The 26,795-nt window shown below is 43.8% G+C and overlaps 1 protein-coding gene across 5 annotated transcripts in view; it reads right to left on the minus strand.

Annotated features, from left to right (window-relative positions):
* Positions 1–26,795, minus strand: part of SH2D4A (SH2 domain containing 4A) — a 764,817-nt gene that overhangs the window by 448,181 nt on the left and 289,841 nt on the right. For 4 of the 5 annotated variants that reach the window (XM_078676366.1, XM_078676363.1, XM_078676364.1 and 1 more), the window contains one exon: positions 23,054–23,210. In XM_078676366.1, coding sequence (XP_078532492.1) covers positions 23,054–23,210 — 157 coding nt within the window. Of the gene's footprint in view, positions 1–23,053; positions 23,211–23,351; positions 23,626–26,795 lie in introns of those variants that run through there. The other variant, XM_078676368.1, reaches the window with a different exon arrangement.

Consider the following 26,795-nt stretch of genomic DNA (forward strand, 5'->3'; position numbering starts at 1 on the left):
AGTTACCATATTTACAGGGGCTCCCATTTTTATGAGAACTTTCCTCAGATTCTTGAGGGGCACGAGATTAAACGCTGCTCTTAAGTCAACACACGCTACATGCCATTTTTTATTATTAAGCAGCACATGTTTCCAATGAAGTAATGTAAGCCTGAAGACCTGATCCCATGTACTAGTTTTGACACAAAAACATGTTTGGAGAGATGAAAAAGTCTGATTATCACACATGCAAGCCTGCAGCTTGTCGAGTACTTGTCTTTAGCAAAGGTTTGTTGTCAATTATCTATCAGGCTCATAGGCCTGTAATTAGAAGGACTAGCAGCATCTCCTTTCTTGTATACTGCAATTATCTCGCCCGCCTCCCCCTCAGGAATCAGGAATCTGGCCCCCAGCAGCGATTGCATTTGTTAAAAGATTATTGTAAGGGGCCCAGATTGAGGGTTTTGATTTGTAAAAAATCTCCATGTATATGCTTCTGGTCCGGGCAAGGGGTTTTTGTTGATTTTATGCGATTTATAGCCAAACAAGTGTCTTCTAGGCTGAAAACTAGGTCGATAATGTTTTGTCCAGTGGCATATCATAGGTCGGGCACTAGGCTTTGGCGCACAAAGCAGAGCAGTGTCAGTTCGCAGATGGCATATAATGCAGAAAAATGTTCAACTATTTCTCTGGCTAAATATAATAAAACGGTGTACTGATACTATTTAAACTCTTGTAGTAAACAACGTGTCAAAAGGCTTGATTATCACGGGTCTTTGCAGTATCCACCAAGTCGTGTCAATGCAAGTCATCCCATTAATTTTTAGCTCTAGCTAGTGTAGCCTTGTATTTTAGCCGTATCACTGGTATATCTGGATGGATTCACTCTCTAATAGCTCTCTTAAACTCTCTTTTTAGTGAATTACACTCTGCATGAACCATTTGTGTCTCCTTTTAGGAGTAGGTTTCTTCTGAGCTACTTCCTTGTGAAACACATGCTGCAATGCTTCAAAAGATTTGTTACGTACCGCTAATATCGGCAATAAAGATGAAGAAATGTTCTCATATTAAGAAAGGAAATGCATAAACAGATGGTAGATCTTGAGATACAATTCGCGATCGCCTAGAACCCGTGGCCATGATATTCTTCCAAAATTGTAGTTATAATGGGCTTCGAAACTGCTTTACAGTACGTTATCGATCCCCTTTTAAGCAGATCTCCTTCCAAGGATAAGAGAAGAGGGTTATGGTCATTGTTCAAATCAGAAAACAACTTCCATGCCATTAGGCAGCGACCAAATCCTTACATCCAACAGGATGTAGGCAATGACACTAGTGCTGAATCCCGTTAAACGTGGGTTGCCTTTCTAAGTTGGAACGAGTCCGACCATTGCAAGCCTTTAGGCTGCTTCCAACCACCAGCGATGCAAGCTGGAGAGCAGTGCTAGAAAAGAAGTACTGAGCTTTGTCATATATATTGGGGATACTCCAAATTTCCTCTTCCTCTTCAGTCACTATATTTATTGGGGGTGAAGGCTCGAACGAGACATTAAAATCCCTGGCAACCACTATTTTTGCCTGCTGCTGGTAAGTACCAATCAAACCGTCCAGCATAATCAATGTTGGCGACTCAATGCCCGGGGGGACAGATCTAGCATAGACATTGAATAAAACTAAAGTTAATCCTGAGGCGAGCTGCAGCCCCATTAAATTTGGAGAATCGAGTCTTAACTGCGTGTAGGTGCAGGCAATAGTGTGTTTTACTAAAATTAGAAAAAAACACCCCCCCTGCTTTCTTTGGGGGCTAGCTATAGATAGAATAGCCGTTAACAATGTAGCCACAGCCCATGTCTCCTGAACAATACAAACCTCATTTTTCCAAGTGAAGGTAGTCCTCTCCATATCAGTGAGTTTAGAGTTAATCCCAGCAAATGTCAAGAAATAATGGTCAAGCCCTCTTGCTTGTCAATAACGGTCTTGGTATTACACCTTATGGCCTCGCTCACGGACTGGCAGTTAATATCAAAGTTAAGAGTGGCCATCCTTGACTGTGTCCCTGGGCCTCCACTAAGGCATCAGGGATGAGTAGAGTGGTACATGAATAGCAGCACACTTGACCTCATGGTCATGTGGTAGACAGTCAACCAAATTGAAGACAGATTCTTGATTAGGCGGCTCAAATCCGGGGGGGCTAGGCCTCGATGACGATTGATGAACAGCCTGCCTCTGAATAGATTGGCGGACAACAGTGTCTGAATGCAGGGGTGGAGGGGACAATTTTATTTGAATTGCAGAGGCTGTGGGACCTTCAAAGTGACTTGTACGAAGCTCAAAGTTGATCAAGCCATCCAACAGAGATGAGTTACTTAAGAACACCATTACATAGCATCAGTGTCCTCACAGATGTTCTTTCTTAGCTACGGAACTGAGGTTAAATAAATCAATCTCAAGGGGTTACTCTCAAGTTTAGGAGAATGACTTTTAAGTTGACCATTTAAGACTGGGGTCAGAGAAACAGGGGCAGCAGCATCTCTCCCTAATGCAACCCTGGATCGAGTGAGGGGGCCCATTATTGGGCTTCTCTTTCGCGGATGGCCGTTGGCACTGGCCTTGAGTGATCAGTATGCAGATATTTCATGATTTGGCTCAGGAGTTCGGTCCGTACACTCTCATCACTGTTACCCATGAAGGAGCTAGTATTTGTGGTGTTACTCGGAATCGGCAGGCCAGGAAGTGATTTGACACAAATCTGAAGCCCATCCTGCCCTCTCTCAGTTTGAATTACATTCACAGTATGCCCGGGGTTGCTTCCAAATAAAGTACTTCTGTTGGAATAGCAGCAGCATGTGGTATTGACAGAATTGTTACAACTCAAATTGCTCCTCTCGATTAATACAGTGACCAAGGCCAACAATTTGTCCATCTTAAGATGAACCGAGGGCAGACTTCCATCAGCAGCCACTGAATGAGAAGAACTATCCTGAGTAGCTGTACCTGGAATCGGGGTTATGGCAGCATTGTGAAAGGGCATTATCATTGTCTTAGCTGTCAAGGGAGAGAACCTGTTATTACAAGGAATAATCGAGGCAACTAAGATTGTGGGTGACAGCGGCAACTCAGCGTGAAGAGGTACTGCGGGGGAGGGTGTGCTCGCTAGACAAACTGTTGTGGAGCCAGGCTCATCAACCAACAGTGATTTAATGGAACTCCTATTTGTAAAACAATACCCAGTAGAGTTCCTTTCTATAAATGACTGCTAAATTCATTTGCCATCCTCCACTGTTGGTAAAAGGCACTGTCCCATGGGAGGGAGGTCTGATTAAATATAAGAAATCCATACACCCCAATAAGGCATGAAATGTCTGGCTAGACTGAATTAGTGGCTAAGCTTAAGAATGGAGATTAATCTACACTAGTGGGCTCCAAATCTAGGCGGTAGCTCATTTACTTTTATTATTACAAAAAAAGTGTTGTACAAATACTAGTACAAGAGAATTACAGTATACTGATACCAATATTTTTACCCAGGATACCCTGCAAAAGAAATACAGAAGTATCCGGGTACTATGGTATGAAGCAAAATTAATTCCATGACAAAAGGATAAAACCGTCTTAAAGTACTGATCAAATTTGAAGGTATGTGGTGAACCAGTGTTTTGCTGACATTGTAGGCACTTTAAACATATATATAAAAGAGATGCATAAATATAAATGCTCTTTTTTCAGACTGAGCCGAAGTCAATAAACCTCATATGACCCGGCGCTGATTTAAAGCTGCAAATCCGGAAAAAAGACACAAATGATATTATTCTCCCAATCCTAAGTAAGTGCAGCGGGTTAGAATTCAGCTATGTAGCTTTAAATTCCAATTTGTTATACATTAATGATTTAGGCATTTCTCTATTCTTAGAGAATCTGAATAAAAGAAACATATTAAACAGAGGATCTTGAGACATCCCGTCCTCTAGTGTGTGGAATCCTGTAAGATATAAAGATCCACAAGAACTCATTAGCAAGTAAGATAATCTCTCTTTGCTGACACTGTGACACGTGGGCAACCATGCGCACTAATGTAATGTAATGTATCTTATACTCACAGAAATATATGATATTAACTGTATGCATTTGTTTTTAGATTGAAGAAATTTGGTTTTTAATTAAAAGTCTGTCCTGAAGAAGGTGTTAGAACTGTTTAAGGCACCGAAACGCGTCGACAAAGGACTTTCTTCTGTTTTAATGTTATAATGTTTTAGTTAAATCTCTTCATATATAACTAGTACTTTGTATTGATTATTTTTAATTGTAGTAGAATCACTTAATGCATTGGATAAACTTTGATTGATGTAATGTTTTTAGAAAATGCTGTGTAAGAAATGAATTTACATGTTTTAATATAATTAAAATAAACTTTGTGAGACAACAAGATACCTAGTTTTGTGCAGATATAATTATCCGTGTCACGTCACAACACTAAAAAGGTCATATTAGTGGGCAGACCTTTGGGTCACAAACTAAAAGCTAGTTACACAGAAAGGAATTCTCTTTTTTTGGTTTGCTTTTTACCCAGTCCTTTCTGGTACTCTGGAAACTCTCTCTTTTGAAACTTGAAGAGGTAATACACCATAAGGGGGGGAATCTGCTGGTTCAGGGACAGTTTTAGATTTTACTGCAGTCATCTTGAACATTTTCAGAATTTTCCCTATCGCTCAGTTCCTTTAGATGCCTTGACGTTTAGTATAGTTTTGCCCTCTTGTATTTGATGGTCTATGGCCTCCAGTGTACTATTCCCCCCCCGACACAATTGTTAGTCCATAGACGTCCCTTTTTTTGGACCGTCAAGGGCTAGCTTTAGTAACTAGCACCACATTTTAAAATGTTCAATGCATACCAGAATCAAGATGAAAGTACTCATGATGTTCCAGTGCCAGCAGTCACCAATTGCAGATGTTAAAGAGTGGGCCCATGCCAGCCTCTTCTAGGCGCCCAGGTAGCATCTGGGAACTGCCCGTGCAATGGTCTCTGGAGGTGCTTTTGTTAGCGCTGCGGTGCCCCTCCTCCTGATGCTGAGTCAATAATGGCAGCAAGGCCTGCTGGGGGATGTAGTCCCACCCCAGCAGCTCAGAAAGCAGAGAAGGCGCCTCAAATCATTTTCAGAGTGTTTCAAGGATTAATAGTGCTCAACCAGATATGCTCCTTGTGTGCAGCATCTTACTTGAGACGTGCTGCTAAATATGCGATTTTACAACTTGGGTAGTCTGGCCAATAACAATTTTTTTACATGGGCATTTGATGCAATAGATCACGTTTTTGGTAGTGCAGTTTGAAGATTTTGCCTGCTTGACTGTAATACTATTTAGTGTCACACTTTTTCTGTCGTTCGTAAACTGATATGCTGCACAATTTTGGCACCTAAAGAGTCCTGCTATTAGGGGTAGCCCAAACATGGGCAGTATTTCTTGTGACTTATCAGAGGTCTAGAAGCTCTATCTAGATATTGTTGTAAATTATTCCTTCTTTTCAAAGAAAAAAGGGGTTTGATTATTCTGAAATCAGAAAGAAACTTCTATTTCTTTTCAATGACACGTTTGATTGTTTTGTGATTTCAGATTGCATATAAGCATGCATGTAAGGGGATAATGTAATACTATCCCTTTGGGTACCAGTAAGGTCTCCCTAGGGGTGTACCATGCACACTTAAGAGAAGCTCTCAACATGTTCCTGGAGTATCTTCTCTCAATACGTTTAGCACATAAAACACCTTTCAAGATAAAATTTCCATTATCAAAACTAACATCCCTCCACCTTCCCCTTCTAAACCCTCTCCCCTCCCCCCTGTAAACCCTCAGGAATTTTCTACTTTTCCTCCTATTTCTATTTCTGATTTTCACAGCCTTCTTCAAAAAGTCTGTTCTGGTTCTCCTAGGGACTGCTGCCCTCCGCACATTCTTAAAGAAATTTTCATGGCCTGTCCCGGTCCTGCCTTGGCCCTCCTCAACTCCTCTTTAACATCAGGAGTTGTCCCAGAGGCCTTCAAGCAGGCCGTGGTATTACCTATTTTAAAAAAATCCAGCGCAGACCCACTTGTGCTGAGTAACTACACGCCCATTTCCCTTCTTCCTTTTTTGGGAAAGATCCTAGAAACCTATGTTACTGTGTGCTTGAGCACGTTTGTGGAGACTTCCCTTTTCTTGGATCCCCAACAGGCTGGTTTTCGCCCTCTTCATTCCACAGAGATGGTGATTGCGGCTGTCATGGACACCCTTAGAGCCGGCGCTGACAATAATCTCTCCCAAGCCCTTGTATTGTTGGATCTCTCGGCGGCATTTGACACGGTCGATCATACTATTCTGATCGACCGTGTCAGAAACGCCGGCATCCAGGGCATTGCCCTGGATTGGGTTCGATCCTTCCTGCAAGGCCGCTCGCAGGCAGTCCACCTTTCTACCTTCTCTGCTCCCTTCTCCCCCCTCACTTGTGGTGTCCCCCAGGGTTCAGCTTTTTCCCCCCTTCTTTTTAATTTATATATGCAACCACTTATGGCTTCCCTTCGTCACTCCCCTGCCACTATTTATAATTATGCAGATGACCTGCAGTTGGTCTTCCCTTTGGACACTTCACCTTCTTCTCGTTTTAATTTTCAAACCACAATGTTGTTCATCTCTGACTGGATGGCTCTCAGCCAAATTAAGCTGAACCCGTCAAAGACGGAACTTGTTCTGGTGGGTGGCCCTACCAATCCATGGGATGACAATTACTGGCCCCTCTCTCTCGGCACCCCCCCTCGCCCGGTCAGCTCTGTGAAAAGCCTTGGAGTGGTCATCTCTGAGGATCTATCTATGAAACCCCAGATCTCGGCTGTGACATCTTCCTGCTTTTTTCAACCGCGTAGGATCCGTAAGATCTGCCGTTTTCTTACCAGAGAGGCACTCATATTAGTCATACTGGCTTTGGTCATCTCCAGGGTTGACTTTGCTAACATCTTGTATGTGGGGATTCCTGCCTATCAGCTCCAAAAACTCCAGCTAATTCAGAATCAGGCGGCCCGCCTGGTGTTTCACCAACCTAGACACCAGCATGTTTCCCCCCTTTTGAGGAGCCTTCACTGGCTCCCAGTGGTCCAACGGTGCTCCTTCAAACTCGGATGCACCATATTCAAATCTCTCCATAACCGTGCCCCTGAATTTATCTCTTCCAAACTAAAGAGATACCTCCCTACCCGTAATCTCAGATCGTCTGCTGATAATCTTCTCTGCATCCCATCTAACCGCCGCAAAAAGCACGGCGGACTGCGCTTTTCTTTTCTAGGCCCCTCCTTTTGGAATTCCCTCCCTTCTTCCTTCCGCCACTGCCCCTCCTATGAGTCATTTAGGAAAACCTTGAAAACTTCTCTCTTCAAAGCGGCCTCAGTATGATACCCTTTGCCCTGGCTCGCTATGTCTGTTATGAGCGCCAAGAAACCGTCTTGGTGTACGTGCGCGGTATAACATTTTTAACATAACATAACATCTGTGTTCTAAAAGTAGTCTTTTCTGTAGGTACAATTCCTCAGAATTCTGAGGAACTGTCCATAGGGCAAATTTTCTTTCAGCAACCATGTATGCCTTCTAAAAAATGAAGTGAATTGTTGCAGCTGTAGCTTTAGTACAGAGACGGACCACTAGATGACTCTCAATTACTTCAATAGATAAGTCTAGAAAATGTATGTTACCCATAATGGCCATAGTAAACCTCAAATCCGGAGTACGATGATTTACCCATTCATTAAAGTAATTCAGTGTTGCCAAAGAACCTTTCCCAATTATAAGCATATCATCAATTTACTGAAGCAAACACAAGACGATGATAGATGGCGTACTGAAACCTTTCAACCACTCACCCCAGTCAAGAGATCTGGGTTTCATCCATCGTTCTTTTGCTCATTATGCCACCCCAGTTTGATCAGAGCCATACACAAATCAGTCTTGACCCTGCTCCTCACTGGAACAGTCTAGCCCAAACTGTCAGCCCAGGTTCTCGTTGGAATGGAAACAAGCATCCTGGGACCAGTTTCAGGGTATCACTCCTCATCAGCCAGGCTAGCTTGAATCCAGTGGCACAGCGAGCAAGGGACCGACGCCTGAGCAAACCCTTGGGCACTGAGGACAAACATTGCTAACGCAACAAGATGATGGACAAAGTGATGAAACTTTTCAACCACTCACCCCCAGGCAATAGATCTGGATTTAATCCGTAGTTCTTTTGCTCATTATGTCAGCCCAGGTTGGACCTAGCCATATACATATCAGTGTTGACCCTGCTTCTAAACCGGAACAGTCCAGCACAAACCGCCAGGCCAGGTCCTCCCTGGACCGGAAACAGGCATCATGGGACCGGTGTCACGGTATTACCCCTCATCAGCCAGGCTAGTAGTTTGAATCCAGTGACACAGTGAGTAAGGGGCCCACGTCTGGGCATACCCTTGGCCACTAAGAGCAAACATAACAAGATGAATAATGGAGTGCTGGAACCTTCAGCCACCAATGAAGAGGTCTGGGATTACTCCACTGATCTTCTACTCATTATACCACCCCAATCCGGATCCAGCCACATACAAACCAGTCTGTCTTGACCCTGCTCCTCACAGGCACAGCCTAGCCCGAAATGCCTGGCCAGCCTGGCTGATGAGGGGTGATACCTCAATACGGGTCCCCAAATGTATTTTTCTGGTCCAGGGAACACCTGGCTTGACAGTTCAGGCTGGACTGTTCCCATCGGGAGCAGGGTCTAGACTGATTTGCATATTGCTCGGTCCAAACTGGGGTGATGTGGTGAGCAAATTAACGCTGGATTAAGCTCAGATCTGTGACTGGGGGTGAGTATTTGAAATGTTTTAACACTTCGTCCATCATTTTATTTTGTGATGTTGTTATCAATATACCGAAACTGTTCTTTGATGGAACCATTGAATAGATTTTCCATGCCATAAATCCATTTGTTCTAAAAAAAAAGACATGAAAATATTTGCCACCTATGGAACGAATCTGCAGACCATGACTATTTCTTTTACTTGTAGGTACAACTCATTCTTGCACCTAAATAAATTTTTTAAGGAGATGGGGGCTAAATCCCCCCCAAATTTGGTGGGTACCACATGGGGGTCGTGCTCTCAAATCCATCACTTCACAAATAACTGCAATAGCTTCCTCTTGTAGGATGTGCATAGTGACTCTATTTCAAAAGTTGTGAGGATATGAATTTCTTCATTGAAATACATCCCCTCTATTGTATTGATTAAATCCATAGAATCCCTTACATATGCTTATTTTCTACACACAGAAGGTTTAAGAAACACATCTAAGTATTGTGCTCAGGGTTTGAGCAAGGGTCGTCCAGGCCTATTATCCATGCTTTTATGTCTTTTGGAAAGGATATAGATCAATGGCAATCGAGGAACTTTTCTATTAAGAATTCAAACTTTTTACTGCATAACCGTCCTTCACCCAAAGCATATTTTGTTTTCAGCCCAATTCTTTGGCCCAGGCTGGGATTTGTTCAAAGGAGGAGATAATGTCCCAGTCTATTCAGTTGTCGAAGTACCTCCTGCTCATAGGTGTTACTATCCAGAACCTCTATTCCTCCCCTCTTTGTCAGTTGGTTTAATGACAAATCATTTCTTGCAAATTGCTGCAGGTCTGTTCTTTCAGACGTATTACAGTTATTGTGTAGCCGATTATTTTCATGTTCAAATCATCAATTTCTTTAAGGCCTATTTACTCAAATGAGAGCACCCAATGTGGCATGGTTGTCATCGTGGGGTAAAACTTTGATTTATTTTTAAGGCCAGTAAAGTTCTTCTCTGAAGAAAAATCAGAGTCAGAGAAAACACTTTTTGCCTACTTAATGGAGAACTGTAGGACTACTGTTTTGGTATCTACAGGGTCTAGTCAGCACACAGGTACAAATGACAAACCCTTACTTAACAGAGATTCTTCTGTTGTATTCAAGTTATATTAAGACAAATTAAAAAGTGGAAATATATCTTTCTTGTTTAGGGCCATAGTGTTCACCAATATATCAGATCTCCCAGCCAGTCTTTGAACTTCGGTGCTCTCCCCCTACCCCATTTACAAGCCACTCTGCATTTTGTCAGTAAAAAAGATACAGCTAAGAATTTGCTATGTGTTTTGGGTATCTGTGCAGTATAGCTTAAGAGTGCCACTAAGGGATCCCTATCTAATGTGCTGTTTGCCATTGTCTCGAGAGCCACGTGGACCTGCTCCCAAAACTCCTGCACCTTTGGACATTCCCATGCCAAGTGAAGAAATCCCGCTGCCTGCCTCCTACACCTCTCAAACCAATCATTATCGGACATCTGATATCTGACCTTTTTAACCGGGGTGTAGTACAGGCGGTGTAAAAATGTATAGTGTATCACACGCAATCTACAACTAGCAGAGATCCCTGCGGTCTGGAGACAACAGTTAAGTCCATTTCTCCTCATCAATTTCCTCCCCCAGTTCTTCAGCACAATGTGCTAGAGCCGGGCAGGGAGCACCCACCTGCTGCATGCGTATGTTGTTGTATAATCCAGACACTAGATGCTTGCCATCCTCAGACCCCAGCATGAGGTGCAGGGGGACAAGACTCGTGGGCTCCTGTGGGAAATTAGGGACGGCTGAACGCATCCCATGTCGTAATCTGAAGTATAAAAAAACATCCAAAGGCCAGGGCTGAACTTCATGAAAAAAGTGACCCGACGAACGTAACACACCGTCATGAAACAGATCGCCCCATGTTGCGATATTAACCTTGTCACACAGCCTTTGAAACCCTTTTTCCTGCAGCAGCGGTATGCTGGGGTGATAAGACAGTGGCAACTTCGAGGAGTATAACAGAGGGGCATCGAGGAGGCCCGTGATTCGGTTCCATGCATCCACTGTACTGGTAACGGTGGTGGGTGGTGATGCACGCGTGCGAGCAGGGGCGTGTATGAGTCCGGTCAGCGGGATAGGGTCTGCAAGCCAGTCCTTCATGGCGATCTGTGGCATTTATCTAGGGGAGTTAACCCAATATTATGCATAGTGGGCCTGTGCACTGAGAAAGTAAACCTCAAAGTCCAGTACGTCAAAACCACCCTGAGAATATGGCCTAGTGAGTATGGACCACTTTAGGCGCGGTTGCTTACCTCCCCATAGAAGTCCTAGTAGCTCAGTGCGTAGAGTTTTTTTTTAAATGCGGGCCTGGGCTGTACGGTATATTTATAAATAAATATAAAAATTGCGGGAGAACAACCATTTTAATGAGGGACGCTCGACCTGCGAGTGAAAGGGGCAGCAAAATCCAGTGAGTAACATTATCTGCAAGTTTCGTAATGGCTGTACTATAGTTTAGCCGTACAACCGTGTCCCTGTCCCCAGCCAGCTGTATACCTAAGTAACGTAAGTCAGTGTCACACCAGTCTAGTGGAAAGTCTAGTGTAAACTTCTTGAACGCAGGCATTAAAGGAAAAATCTGAGATTTCCCCCAATTGATACTAATCTCAGACAGCCTGCAGAATACGAGAAAGTCCCACAACATAGGGTTTACATTTTTTTGTGGGGCTCTAACATATAGCATAATGTCGTCTGCGTATAGGGATTTTAGGATTTGACGCAGACAGCAGTAGAACACTCTCTCCCGGTGCTGTTGACGGATTCGGGATGCCAGTGGCTCCACTGCTATAGCGAAAAGCAGTGGAGACAGCGGGCAACCCTGTCGTGTGCCTCTCGTAATGGAGAATGCGGGAAAGAGACGACCATTGATCAGTACCTTGGTAGTAGGTTGTCTGTATAACAGCCTGATCCAGGAAATAAACAACAGGGGGAAGCCCATGCGCTGTAAGACTCTAAATAAATAATCCCACTCCACAGAATCAAACGCCTTGGTGGTATCTAAAAAAACTGCAGCTAGTTGGAATTCTGACACCACATTCTGTAGGAGAGAGAACAGGGTTCTAAGGTTATGAGTTGTGGCTCTGGCTGGGACGAATCCTGATTGATCGGGGAGAATAAGTTTATTCATTAGAAGGGTCAATCTATTAGCCAAGATTTTAGACAGTATTTTGGTACCACAGTTCATAAGTGAAAGCGGCCTCTAAGAGTGGCAAGACTCAGGGGGGGAGGGGGGGGGGATTTACCCGGCTTTAAAAGGGATGTGATTAGCGCTTCCCTTATCGAGGGGGGAGCTCTCCCTGTTCTAAGGATTCCTCGTATATCTCCTTAAGGACAGGGGCCATGATGTCAATGTAGTGCTTATTAAATTCGGCAGGTATACGGTCTAACGCAGGCACTTTTCCATTTTTCGGTTGCATTATTGCTTCCCTGATTTCATCCAATTTGAACCGAAGGCACAAGAATTTTCTCTGCGTATCACTTAACCACTCAAGTTCTACATCCGCCAGGAAGTCATCTATATCTAGCGATCCGCTGTGCTTTGTGGTATACAATGTGCTATAGTGTGAAGTGAACGCTGCAAGTATGTCGCTTGTGTCTTGATGTATTGCATCCCCAGGTCCTGTGATTTCTAAAATATGCGTGGAGAAGCGTGGGCGTCTGATCACTTCGGCCAACGCTCTACCTGGCCATTCACCCTCCCCATATCTGCGGGCCATCCAGTATCTACCCCGGAACTTCACCTCTCGCGCCGCAGTCTCCTCGTTGTCCGACAGCTTCTCTCGGAACTCAGCCTGCACTTGACCCGTCTCCCCGCTCACTCATCTGTACCTCCAGTGCCCTCAAATCCCGTTCTAATTGCTTTAGCCTTCTCTGAATATCCCTGAGTACTCCATAACTTTTTGAGATACAAAACCCTCTTATAGTGAGCTTGAAGGCCTCCCATATCATTGCCACACTGTCCACTGAATCTTTATTCCCTGACAAAGAAGTCCTGAATCTCCTCCCTCATTTCAGTGTGAAAAACCGGGTCTAACAGGGCAGTAGGTTGCAGCCTCCAGCTAGGTCTTAGTGTGTCATATCCCGGGATTGTGTGTCACGGGGCAGTGCTCAGAGAAGGTTCGGGGAGGATGAAGCACTTTCCGTATAGCCTGTCCTAGTCCTCTGGAGAGCAAACAGTAATCCAACTGTGCCCATGTCCCTGCATGTGCCGTAAAGTGCGTGCCTTCCTTCACCTGTGGGTCAGTAGAACGCCAACTGTCTATCAGTCCCCCCTCCTTCAGTATACCCTGCAGTGCTGCTTGCGAGTTGGTATAGTGATGTCCTGCAGTATTGGACCTATCCAGGGCCGGGTTAAGGGCTACATTGAAATCCCCACCCCACATAATATGCATGGACCCTACCCCCGCAATCTTACCCCACATATTATTAAAGAAATCTGGTGCGTCGACATAAGGACCGTAGCAATTGGCTATTGTAACGGTATCTCTACCCAATCGGCCCCATATTATTACATAACGTCCCTGGGGATCTGTCATTACACCCTCCAACACAAAAGGTGTTTGTTTCTTTATCAGGATGGCTGTGCCACGGGCATATGAGGAGTATGACGAGAAAAGCCATTTGACCCGGGAGACAACCATCTCAACGCATGCGTTACGACACTTGCGTTAACATCGCGAGCACTTACAACGCACGCGACGGTACGACGCATGCGTTCTCTACGCACGCCATTACATCGCATGCGCATTTAGAACCCATGCATTCCCAACACATGGGGTGTAATGGACGCGCTCCGAGGTGGCCTCCGTGGGACACAGACGACAGGGAGACAACGCTGGAACAACGACAAGAGACAGGTAAGGAGGTGCTGTTTTGGGGTTGCGTTAGGACTTCTAGGCCTAATAATAGAATAGGTGCTGTTTTGGGGTTGCGTTAGGGCTACTAGGGCTGCTTTTAGAATGGGTGCTGTTTTGGGGTTGCACTAGGGCTAGTAAAGAATGGGTGCTGTTTTGGGGTTGCGTTATAGCTACTAGAGCTACTAATAGAATGGGTGCTGTTTAGGGGTTGCGTTCTGGCTTAGGGTTTTGTGTACTATTGGGGCAGTTTTGGGGTTTCGTTAGGGCTTAGGGCTACTTGCAGTATAAGGACTGTTTTGGCCTTTGGAGATTAGGGTTCAGGGTTGAGTTCGTAGTGTAGGCTTGCTTTACTGTTTAGGGCTTAGGGTTTAGGGAAGTGTTAGCGTGCCATATTGTAGGGTAATGTTTCATGGTTCAAGGATTAGGGTTTAGGGTCAGGTGAAGGGAAATGCACATAAGGCTAAAAATAGCACTGTAAAAACATGCGGGGTGTCTGTATGCGATGTAAATGTATTTCAAATGCATGTCTATACGAATGCGACGTAATGGTATGCGATGTGATTACTCACGATCTAAGGGGACATGCGATGTTAAATTTACTATGTAATGGCATGCGATGTGAGTGTTTGCAATGTACCATAATACATCCGTAGCAATGCTATACTTATCTGACAGTCTAGATATGACAATATCTGTCTGCGCTTTCTCGGATCCCCCAAGCCCCTAACATTCCAGGACATGATAGTCAATTGCTTGTCATCTATTGTGTCCGTCATATTCTTGTGCATGGTGATGCCTAAAACAAAGCAGTGTTACATAGAACTACATTCGAACAGCTCGAGAGACACAATTAAAAACCTCATATTGTAAGAGTTGCCAGTACATACATTTGTTTACCCACACCCCACCCTCCCCCACCCAGTGAAGCATCCCAATCATGCCAGTACTGTCCATCCCGGCCCCCTCCCCTATACCCATTAAGCAAACCATTCTCATAACTTTTCCTGATCAACAACCAGAACTTGTTTAAACAAGAGGGGGATCACCCATCGAGGGAAGTACTGCTAGGTGGTTCACAAGTTCCCCTTACTGTTTAGGGAATGCTTGTAACGTCAAGCACGTTGCTTATTGGGCCTCGATGGTGCCTGGTCTTTTCCAATCTACATGTCCCCTATGCATGAGAACTCTCATCCGTGCCAACATTCGCCTCATCTATCTGAGGCCCCGCATGGTAGGTAGTCCTGTCGTTTTCGCAGTGTAGGGTCTATGCTTGGTAACCAAGGACATGTGGGCTATTCACCTGCTCATGTGGGCATCACTCTGAAGTCGGTGAGTGCGATCTCGGCGATTCCGGTTGTGAGGAGGATGTTGCCCTGTGCTTCTTAAGGTGTTTTAGGAATTCTTCAACCTGCTGAGGCTTGGTATAAAACGACTGTTTACCCTGATAGGTAACTCGGAGGCATGCAGGGTACAGGAGAGCATAATCAATTTGGGCCTGTCTTAACTTTTGCTTCACAGCCATGAATTTATGTCGCTCCTCTTGCACGTGGGTGGTAAAATCCGGGTACATAGTGAAAGGCACTCCTTCATAGTGTAATTGCTTCCTCTCCCTCGCCACCTTTAGGGCCGCATCCCTGTCCCTATAATTCAATAAATGTGCAATGAGGAGGTTTCGGCCCGAGGGAACGATGGGCTCTCTCACCGATAAAATGAGGAGATAGCAGTTCTGCACCTACCACTTCCAGCAGTAACTTTTCAATATACTCCCCTATTTTGCCCATATTGGCGCTCTCCGGTATTCCAAGCACGTGAATGTTGTTCCTACGACTGCGCAACTTCAATGTCCTCATTCTTCGCGGCTATTACTTTAAGCAACTTTTCCATCTGTGTTACCATGGTGTCCATATGGGCTGCAGTGTCCTCTGTCTCTGATATGCGGAGTTATGCATCTTTTATGCGCTCCTCATGTTTATCCATTTTATGGGCTATCGCGTTCATGCGTGTGGATAGAGTGTCCATCTTATTTGCCATGTTTGCGAAGCCCTGCCGCAATTCTTGAAGGATCACCTGCATATCGTTACCCGAAGCGGGCTGTGAATCTTGCGACAGGCTTTCTGCGCCAATGTCTGTCTCTGTTGTTGGCAGACGTGTGCCTTTCTTCACTTCAAAAGTAAGGCGCGGCTGGCGCACATCTGTTCTTCCTATGCTGAATGCTGCAGCTAGAAAGGATGTGGGTTCAAGGCACTAAAGCTACATCAAAAGTGAGTGCACCTGTCAATCCACGACTCTTGTGTTTGCCCAGAGTCCACAAAGTTAGCTACTCCTCTGACTGCCAGCACTTCACCTAAGAGTCTTCAGTAACTGGGGGGCTGAGGGCCACTTCAGGAGAACACCAGTGCTGGGGGTTATTGGTGAAAAACCCTTCCCCGGCTTCTCGCACTACCTGCCCCTGAGCTCTCATGGACTCCAATGCAGCTCCTGCAGTCAGGTACGCTGCAACGTTTCGCAGGGTAAAGTAATATTTACATCAGTATCCCCCTGATATACACTGGCTGAGACGGTGTCTGCCTCTGTATGTTGCACTCCGCCCTCCGCATCAATCATAATGCGTTCCTCTATGCGTGCCCGTTATGCGGCCTCTGCCTATGGCTGATTGTAAAGAAGAGATAATCCAAGGAAGCCGAGGTCATTAGTTGTAAGTTGATCTTTATTTTGGTTTAGGATATAAATTGGAGAACCCCACCAGGAGCGGTATGACATCTGCTCAGCCCGAACTTCAACTGACATTCAACACACCATTCGAACATTCATGCAATCAACATTCATACACACGCGCACAGGCTGAGCAGCACTCTACATCTTCTCCCTTGTTAACAAAGAAAAGATGACTCTTCACAATATAATTATAAGATGTTACTATACAAAGTATTAAGCAAATATAAAAATATAATTAAGAACATTTATATATTCAATAGAATTAAAATCAAGTGAAGAGGTGGAGTGAAATCCTTAAACTGTAAAATACGGTAAAACCATTTTCAGACCATGCAAAAAGGACGTTGAAACAACACAACCCCTCTTCCCCCTTTTAAGGAGACAATAAGTGAGCTAAAAGGGGAGTACGCAGAAGGTAGAGATACAAAGAAATGAGAAGAAAAATGAAAGCAAACGGTGCAAAGATCACTAGAAGAGAAAAAGATGAGAAGAAGAGTGAAAAATGTGTGCAGCAAAGAAGGCACAAAGACACAGCAGAGAAAAAGTTAACACAGCAAGAACCACCAAGACACACTGATTGGCCAGACCAGAGCGAAGGAAGCTTGAATGTTGAAAAAGAAAAACAAGTGCAGGATAGAGGAAACAAGACTTAGTAGAGTGGTTAAAATGTAAAGTGAAACATACACAAAAATGTGGAAGAAACACAAGTAAAAGTAAAACATGAATAGAAAGGCATCAAGTCTCCACACGTCTTTAAATAAGACCCATATATATATATATAGCTAGAGAAAGCTTAGTGTGGATAATGACGCACTTAAAAAGGAACTTGACCCTTTTTTTTTTTTTTTTAAAAAGACCCACACGTCTTATAAAAAGACCCAAATAAATATATAGCTAAAAAGCTTAGTGTGGATAATAGTACTGAAGAATGCATTTGCATTTTTAAAGAGACCACACGTCTTAAAGTAAGACCCATATACATATAGCTTAAAAGCTTAGTGTGGTTTACAGAGTACAGAAGAAGGAACCACACGTCTTTAAAATAAGACCCATATAAATAACTTAAAAAGTTGGTGTGGTGGAATGCATTTGCATTCTTCCTTTCAAAACATTAGAAATTTTTTTAAATATATATATTCTTCCTCAAAAGAGACTGCATTTGCACCATAGCTCTCCTTTTTTTTTTTTTTTAACAGTAGAGTGTATTAGCCTACTTTAAAACATCAAAATTATTTGATGAAGCATGAAACTAAGTATGACTGTAAAATCATTTCATTTTTAAACATGCCCGTATACAAATCATGTAAAGATTATACTAAAAATACTCATTCTGAAATCACTACAAAATTCAAATAATTAAATACTTATAATAAATGTAACTATAAGGATAAAGCAACTGTAAAAATATAGCAGAGAAAGGTGATAATATCTGCATAAAATAAAACTTCTGCTAAAAGAAACAGAGATAACACTTTACGGAACTTTCGACGTCTGCATTATCAATTTCTAATTCACATCATCATCAAAGTGCAACGATGGAAAATAACCATTAGGTGGCAGTGTTGTGACAAATAAAAGTATTGTACTTTGATAAACAGCAGATCGAGGTGATGAGTTTCCAGAGAAAACGACTCCAGTACTTGTGGAAAAACAATGGATAGAAAGTATGCCGGGAATCCGTGGAATGTAAGACTGGAGAAAGGGTGTCAGAGTAATGACGGAAACCAAGTGAAAAGAAGGTTTGATGGTCTCGAATATATTCTGCACCTTGTTTATTGTGTATGAGGCTTAAAGTTCTGTTTAATAAAAATGAATGAATTGCAGTTCGTGTATTTCTTTGAAGAAGTGCTCTCAAGCGTGAAGAGAATCCAATGATTGATGAGCTGTCACTGGTGTTATCTGATTTCAGGAGTGCGTGAGCTTACTTGCTCTCAGAAACCTTGAAAACTGAAGAACAATTGCAGAGTACGTATTTCCTTGAGCTCGTGAACTTCAAACTGTATGCGATAAAGTTAATCGTATTTCATGTTCATAAATTGCGCGTTGCTGGGCAACAGTTTAACAATGCCTGAACACTTCCTGAAAGATGGAGGCACGCACAGGATTACGTGATGTCATGCAAGAGAAGTCGTCACAGTGTAAGTAAGGTTTGATGCGTGGAGATGCCTCGCGCTTACTTCGAAAGAGGCAAACATCAACGGTAAGAGCGCGAGCAATATCTGTGTGCTCTTAACTTTTAACATATTAGTAAAGTATAATTAAGAAAATGCTCACGTTAAACACTTGACACACTGCTGCTGAAGAAAATGTAAAACTCCCTTCCGCCTGCTGCTGAAGTAAAAGGAACACTCTTTTCTTCACTAAAAAGAGCAGGTCAGGAGAAAGCAGAAAATAAACAGTTGTACTCCGGTTCAGAGTCACTCGTTCAGTTTTCTTGTCATCATGCCGGTCAGTGAAAGGGTTGTTGCATCAGAGCACTCACAAGGTGGCAGGACGGTGTTGACAAGCAGCTGGCGCTTTATAGTTGCAGGTGATCGGTCTCGAAGGAATTGGTATGCCGAGAAACCAGTAGTGCGCCCCTTAAAGTTTAATTTTAGCCGCTTTCAAAAATACACTTCACTGCCCTCGAGAAACTCTTTATCGGCAACAAGAGTTTTGTTTCAAACTTTTACAGCTTTAAAGTTCAGATAAACGCTGCTATGAAAATAACTGGCACTTACTTCTAGGGCGACCGGTGAGAGGTCACTGGTGGGGTTCTGGGTGCCAGTACTTTGTTGGAGGTTTCCTTTTCAGTTTGGATCCTTTTCTTAAGGTTTCACTTTTCGTTCCGTTTCCTTTTTTTTTTTTAAATGTCTTTTAAATTTGCACGGAGGTCCGTTTCTGAAGCGTCGCCAAATGTAAAGAAGAGATAATCCAAGGAAGCCGAGGTCATTAGTTGTAAGTTGATCTTTATTTTGGTTTAGGATATAAATTGGAGAACCCCACCAGGAGCGGTATGACATCTGCTCAGCCCGAACTTCAACTGACATTCAACACACCATTCGAACATTCATGCAATCAACATTCATACACACGCGCACAGGCTGAGCAGCACTCTACACTGATCCGCCACTCGTGCGCCGCTTCAGCCCTGCATTCTGATTTGCCTCCTCCCCGCAGTTTTCAGAGGATATAGCGTTGCTCTGAAAGCCGCTTGCCTTATCTTGAGTGCGCGAAGAGTAGCGCCGCCGTGGTGACACACACCGCTCTCGCGCCGCCTCCATTACTGCAGTGTGGCCCAGCTGCCACGTGGGAACTACGGCGCTCATGTGAGGAGCCACGCCGCAGGACAGCTACCGGCAGCTCAGTGCCCTGCCTCGGCCAGCCTAACAAACAGCTTCTGTATCGGCAAGCCGCACCGGAGCGCTCTGAAACCTGGAGCGATGATGCTTCAATCTGTGGGCAATACTCGGCACTGCATTCCTTGACAGTTTTCAACCTCGGGACCAGGATAATTTAGGATGATTGCACCAGGCTACGGGAGCCTCACTCCATGGCGGCCATTCCGTTTGTGCGCCACCTAGCGCCCCCAGATATCTAGACCTTACATGCAGACTACATATCCTGTTTTTCACAATAATTGTGTAGGTTTATGTGTTCACATTCAAGGGGACAAAGTTACCTTTGGTATTTAATGCCATGGAACTTTGAGTCAGGTAAAATGTTAGACTGATCCAAACATCTCCACTTCAGCCTCTCCCAACGGGTCCCTCTCCCAGCCTTCTAGTCACCATTAGGGAGCACAAAATGTAACCATAAAAGTGCAATGCCAGGGAGCCGATTTCCCCTCATATTCCTTTTCAACACTTTAGGTATCTCTGGCCTGAGCCTGGAGCCCTGGACCAGGGAGGTTGGGGCTGCCGTACAGGCTTCACCCCTCTATAAATCAGGCTTATAGGAAATGGGCAGTCCTGAGTAGCATGAGAATCTTCCCCAGATGGGCAACACACAGCCCTGGACAGGAAAGATCACTTTGGATGGAGCCTGGAGCCCTAACCCAGGAGGCCAAGCCCCATGTCATTATATTGATCTGCGAAAAAGAGTGTGCCCTCCATCCTGAACCAGGTGCAGGGCTATAGTGGGAGACCCCATACAACACAGCATGCTGCTACATGGAGACTATCTTCCTCAGGCCAGAGCCCTGTCTCTCTTTGGGAACCTGGGACTCTCCAGTCATGGAAGGGGGGTCTCCCAAGCTGATGTTCACAGGCAGCTATGGGATACCACAAACACCCACACATGACGTTCAACCAGGACACTTGGGGGGCACGGTTAGGGAAATGGTTTCCTGCACTCCTTATGAGAAGAAAAGGCATGTCAAAGGCATATCTGTACCAGGAATGTAGTTTCTGCAACAGGAAACCAGGGTCTGACTATGGGGAACCAAAGTAGCAAAGCCCCCTGTGGCAGTCCAAGCCACACTCTGGGACAGTCCCAGGGTGATTGACATTCAAGCAACTTACTGATCGGCAACTCAACCTGATGTGCAGGAGAGGCAAGAGGAAAGTAGCACCACCAGTCAACTGCCAACACATTGGGACAATCCAAAACCATGTCAGGCTTCCCCTCAGGGAATCAAATCCAGTAGTTCATAAAATATTCCAGTGGCTTGGACGAGGAGCTGCATCCAGCAGTACCAGACAGGCAAGGAGCTTTAACAGCAGCAGAAGCACGCAGCATTGCCACGTGCCACCTGTGTTATCGCACAGATGAACAAGCAGGACCACACAAGCCATCAAACTGATGCCCAGCCAGATATGACCAGCAGCTGGGTCCCTGTATTGGCCCTCCAACAACCTCCATAGCTAGCAGGAGCCAGGGCTCCACCCCTTTACTTTGAGCCACATGCCTAGATGGAGGCCCTGAGCAATGCCAGTAGCGTGAATTCCATGCCCCAAGAAGGCTTCGGTGGAGAAGAGTCGGGTTTCCCCTACCATCAAAGCGTTTCATGCAATGAGCACTGGAGTGTAATCATGAAAAGCGGAGAGGCTGGAGAGCTCCCTTCCTGCCCAGGGAACTTACAACCACATGCAACCACTGCGGTTTGCACCCAGAGCCTTCAAGCGCCACAGCATTTCTGTCCAAAGGAGCTGGGTTTCAATCATGGGCCTTGATCTTTCTTATCCATGCTGTACTTCCATGATGGGCCGCTCCTCGGTTGCTCAAAACCCGGATAGACCTGATTTGGGTGCACAGGGGCAAGGTGGCAGGGTTTCTAGATCCCCAGCCTGGAAAGGAACTACAATTTGGTTCTCCTAAATAATGCTGGGTGAGGGAGGGTTCCATCAAGGGAAGGCTTTCTTTTACATCTGGCCCTTTCCAAACCGGAGCCCAGGCCTAGCAGCTGGGTTCCCCACTGCACGTCTCTGCCAACAGACTGCTATATCAATCTCACACCTGCAGCAACAGGAGGCCACACAGACCCTGGCCCTCAGGTGTTGGTAGGGTCCTCCGGGTGAGACAACTGCCCCTCTTTCAGACCTCGCATTAGCTCTGAACAACCACGGACCACTAATCTGACCTGTATGTAAGGAAAGGACCAGAACCTCTGCTTGTATTCCATCTGGGAAGCAACAGAAGACAGGCTAATGGCGTTCCTTGGGATATTCCACCATTAATGATTCTTTCACAATTTCACCTACAGAAAACATTGTTATGACTTTTATTTCATTTACCTGGTAAACCTGTATCATCTTCTCGGTGCACTATAAGGGCTGTTGCTGAACCCAGTGAGACTGATCCTTAACCTCTTTAAACCATTCAATTGGTATTATGATGAGCTGTGTGTACAAGAGGATTCAGCAGGTTACCCTCGTCTGTCAGTGAAGTGCCGACACATGCTAATCTATTCGGTGTAATGCCCGTGCAGCTGCAGACATCTGAGTGCATTTCAGACCTGTTAGTGCTTGGTCTCGTGTGGTTCTTCCAAGAAATTTAACAGCAACCTCTGCAGGCCACATAACTAGTTAGCATGGAAGTACAGATGCGTCTCATTTGTTATCAGAATTAATCAATTAGGTAAACACTCACAGAATTAATAAATATCTATTAACTATTCAATCCCTTCCATATTTGAACTGGGTGAGGTTTTCTGTGTTGAGTCTAATTAAGCGGGAGGCTCTGCTCCTGGTGCTGCCTTTCTGTCAACTCAATTAAGTTTCAACTTTGCAACCATGTTTCCGCAAGAACTTGAAGTATCTGGAAGTTATGCTAAGAGGACGACTAGGTTGGAGGTTTTCAGACAAGATTGAGGGGGTCCTTTAATGATGCCAAGAAAAGTGGCCCTTTCTCGCTCTACAAATTAATCCAATTTTACTATTTGACTAGGAGATATAGTAGAGTTCAGTTGTACTGATTGCCTGCCTTATTGTAAATATTGTGCAAAACATAAAACAGAATTATATTGTTAAAAACTCGTGTATAAAATCAAAGTCATACTTTTTTTAAGATGGTTACTGGACCCCATAGATGATACATTTGAGTCCCCAAACAAGAGATTCTGTACATGAACAGCATGAATTGATCAAAGATCAACTTATTGTCATTACATACCTTTGAACGATACTGATTTCTGCTTGTTCCTGATCTCGTCCCTTGATAATTTCCTCACAGATTACATCATATGGCTTGTCAGAAGGGTGCTCGCCCATCACCCACACCCATACGTCATTATCTGCTCCGATTAGCCACTTCACTGATGACTTGTTGGCTGAAATACAAATATGCACAGCCTACTTTTAGAGCTATTTAAAGAGAAGATCAAAGCAAAGTTCATTAGGTTCCAAAATTATATGCAAAAATACAAAATAAAGTTACTACTCAAATTCATAGAAAGATTTGTGCAAATGACCTGCACAAGTTGTACGGAAAAAGGCATCCCTTTCCTACAGTATGTCTTCATATCATTCATGCCTTTTGAGACCGATGAGTTGATGGCTGAGGCAACTACATAATCTTGTCCAATGCACTGATGGAAACCTGCAAATTCTCATATGCCAAACATCTTTCTCTGTCCATTGTCATAAAATCATCAAACCTGATAAAAACCTCTCTCTAATCTGGGGCCATTCCAGGCCACCTAAAACACAGCTCTCCATCTCCCTTATGTATGTTCTTAATTTGATAAAGAATCAGCTGAGGGCCAAAGTTCAAAAGTTCACATAAATGCCACGATTGCCACCACACTGAAGTATACAAAAAACAAGCCATAGTTGGCTGATAAGCTCTAATCAGGGCAAACCCAGCCCTAGGTTGCTTGTGTTCCAGTTCAGAAAGAGCCTGGACTTTGCATATGGCTGGGTCCAAAGTGAGGTGGCATGTGTGCAAAATAATGATGGACTGGGGTGCGGCCCGAGTAATTACCCGTGGCTGAGATTAATTCAAGCATTCAATTAATCACTTTTGTTTATACGTTTATGGTTGACACCACTTGAATCTTTCATACAACCAACCTAGACTTCTACCTTTGTTGATGCTTACCTTTCATTCCTTACTTCTCTTTCACCCTTTTTTGCTTTTCTTTGTTCTACTCTTTGGCAAATAAATCCTGGTCCCCAAAAATGAGTGCCTCTGCCCATCACCTACAATCAGCAACAAAAATAGCGCATGGTTTCTCAAGAAGAAAAACTACTCTAGATGTGAGGATGCTGATAAACCACCAGTCCAGCACTGAGTTTCCTTTCTACAACAAAAGTAAGGATGGGAAAGTGGAGAGACAATTACAAGACTAAGTGTAACTTACCAAGTTTCTACATGACAATCAGTCTGGATTCAAACCTGCAAGAGACACTGATTCAGCCTTAGCAACATCAGGGAGGAGCTCCCTCTTTCCATGGATGGGAGCAAACCACACTCCTGAACCTACATCTGTTGATGATATTCCTGTGGACCATAACATTATGCTGGAAAGGCTGGAGAAGTGGTCGGGCATAGCTCAACGTCCTCTCTTTTGAATCCAGTCCTTAACCAACCACAGCAAAAAAAAACTGGGTGTAACAAATCTTCACACTACATGCTTCTTTTGTTATCCCCTAAGGAATAGCACTCTTGAATTAACATCTACGTACACCTCCGGCACAACTGCTTGACCAGCACCATGTGAACATCTCAATTATAAAACAATAAACATGACAATACAGCTTACACCACTGAATGCATCTGTTATGTGCTCTTCACTATTAAGAAGACCTTTCACAGCATAAACCAGGTCAAAACTGAGTCATGGAAGGAACCAAGCTCAACTCCATATAAATCAACTGGCCCTCTGGCCCTCTGGCCTTAGTATGTCTCCACATACCTCTTTGCAAGAAAGAAACCTAGGGACTTACATCTGCTGCTCAAATCAATGGAGTAGTTAAGAGCATTAACTTCCAACTCACCCTTACTCTAAAACTTTACCACATTCTCTAATCCAATCACATTGTGGAAAGAAAAGTGTCTAAAGCTCTGCAGGTGTGACAACAACAAACCATCCTGAAATTGGTCCGCAGATTAACATTTGACTACATGATCAAATTCAATACCCTCTGCTGAGTTAACAAAGCATACTGGGTTACAGGGCCTATATGGTCACAGAAGCCTGTAATTCTACCACATTATCAATGATATTTTCTAGATTACCCGCAACAATGAGTAAGTACAGCTTTATTATTCCTAACTCTACCTCTATGTAGCTTGAAGACATAAGTAAGGTAAATACATATGTACAGTTCTTAACTCCCCATCTGTGTACCTTAATGGTGTACATCAAGATATGTACATGCAAAGAAAAGTACATCCATCTATACTGTTATATACTCACCATGATGATATTCTGCTAATCAATATTCTGGATTAATTTTGTGTGGGTCAATATAGAAAACTCATTATTTTGAAAAACAACCAAGATGCTTGCACCTCTCTACATACCTGCCAGGAACTTCCATTCAAATATCCCTTAATCAATCGGGACACAATGGGTACATACCAGCTGGGGGTGGTTTATGTGACAAAAATTTAGAAGCTTAGCTTTAAAAAAACAAGGTAATTCAGAGTCGCTCACCAAGAAGGTTATTCACTGGACCAGGGAAACCAGGAAATATTACTCCCTGGTGTGCTCTGACATAGTTGATGTTTACCATATTTCTCTCCCACAGGTAACTCAAGACTATAAAAATAGCATTACCTAGGGGAGATCTCACCATGGATTTAGTTGCTCTTGATCTGTGTACTACTCCAGCAAACGGGTCAGAGAGAAACAGTTCAGTTGTAACTCTATGTCTGATTACTATAGGGAGTCCAACTGATTTACCAAGTAGGAACCAACTCAATATAGTAGATTTACCCCATGCTATGTCCCCACTAAAAGATATCGATTAACTGAGGGCTACCTCAGGTCTGGACAGTGCTATGTTCACAGTGAGGGCCAGAAGTCAAGATGACATAATTTACGCCAGATTTGAATATTCTAGTGGACCAGAGGTTTAGACTCACAGTTGATGAGTGTGGTCCCTGATGGTATATCACTCATAAAATCAGGCACAATCTTGAGTACTGAGCATTCTCCTCTGATTAACGGGGGTCTGAAACACATGTGAGTACTGTCTTGGAATGTGGCAGGCTTCAATTCTAAGCTTAATGTTCCACTATGGGGTGAGTTTACAAACTAATATCCTACTTCCATCTTCCAAGAAATGTGGGTGATTTATTCCCTGCATAGATCAGGGTACCTAACGTTTTGTGCAGAGGCTCTACATTCGCCAACTGATAGCCTTCTGGTCACTCACTCATTTGGATGACAATCTCGCTAAATTGCCTAATCTTTAAGGTAGACATTCTTACATCTAACATTTTAGTAACATAAATGAAATCAGCAAAATGCTTCTTTTGTGCTTTTTTATAATTTTTATAACCATTTGACACCTAAGCACAGAGTCACCAAATCTACTTATTTTGGAGGAGCACATAACAAGAAATGCTGACAGGTGTCTCACTAATATTGCTGGGGACTTTAAAATCACTTTTGAACCTTTTCATTGTGTAAACTCCCTGACTGACCTAAAGGATGAAGTTATGGTTATTCCTACACTAGAGACCAAACCAATTCTAATTTGCTGAGTGGCAGCACTGCAACTAATATCCCTGACCTTACATCTCCTACATACAGTAGTAGAGCATCTTCAGATCTTAGGAGGGAATATATGATTAAGAGCAGTAATTATAGCAGTAAAATAGATTACATTATAATTGACCTTAAATTATGGCCTGTACTCCTTGATATTAAAATCATTACAAGAGAAAATAGCAACCACAATGC

Source organism: Lissotriton helveticus, chromosome 2_1 (genome assembly GCF_964261635.1).
Source record: "Lissotriton helveticus chromosome 2_1, aLisHel1.1, whole genome shotgun sequence".
In the NCBI taxonomy this organism is placed as follows: Eukaryota; Metazoa; Chordata; class Amphibia; order Caudata; family Salamandridae; genus Lissotriton; species Lissotriton helveticus.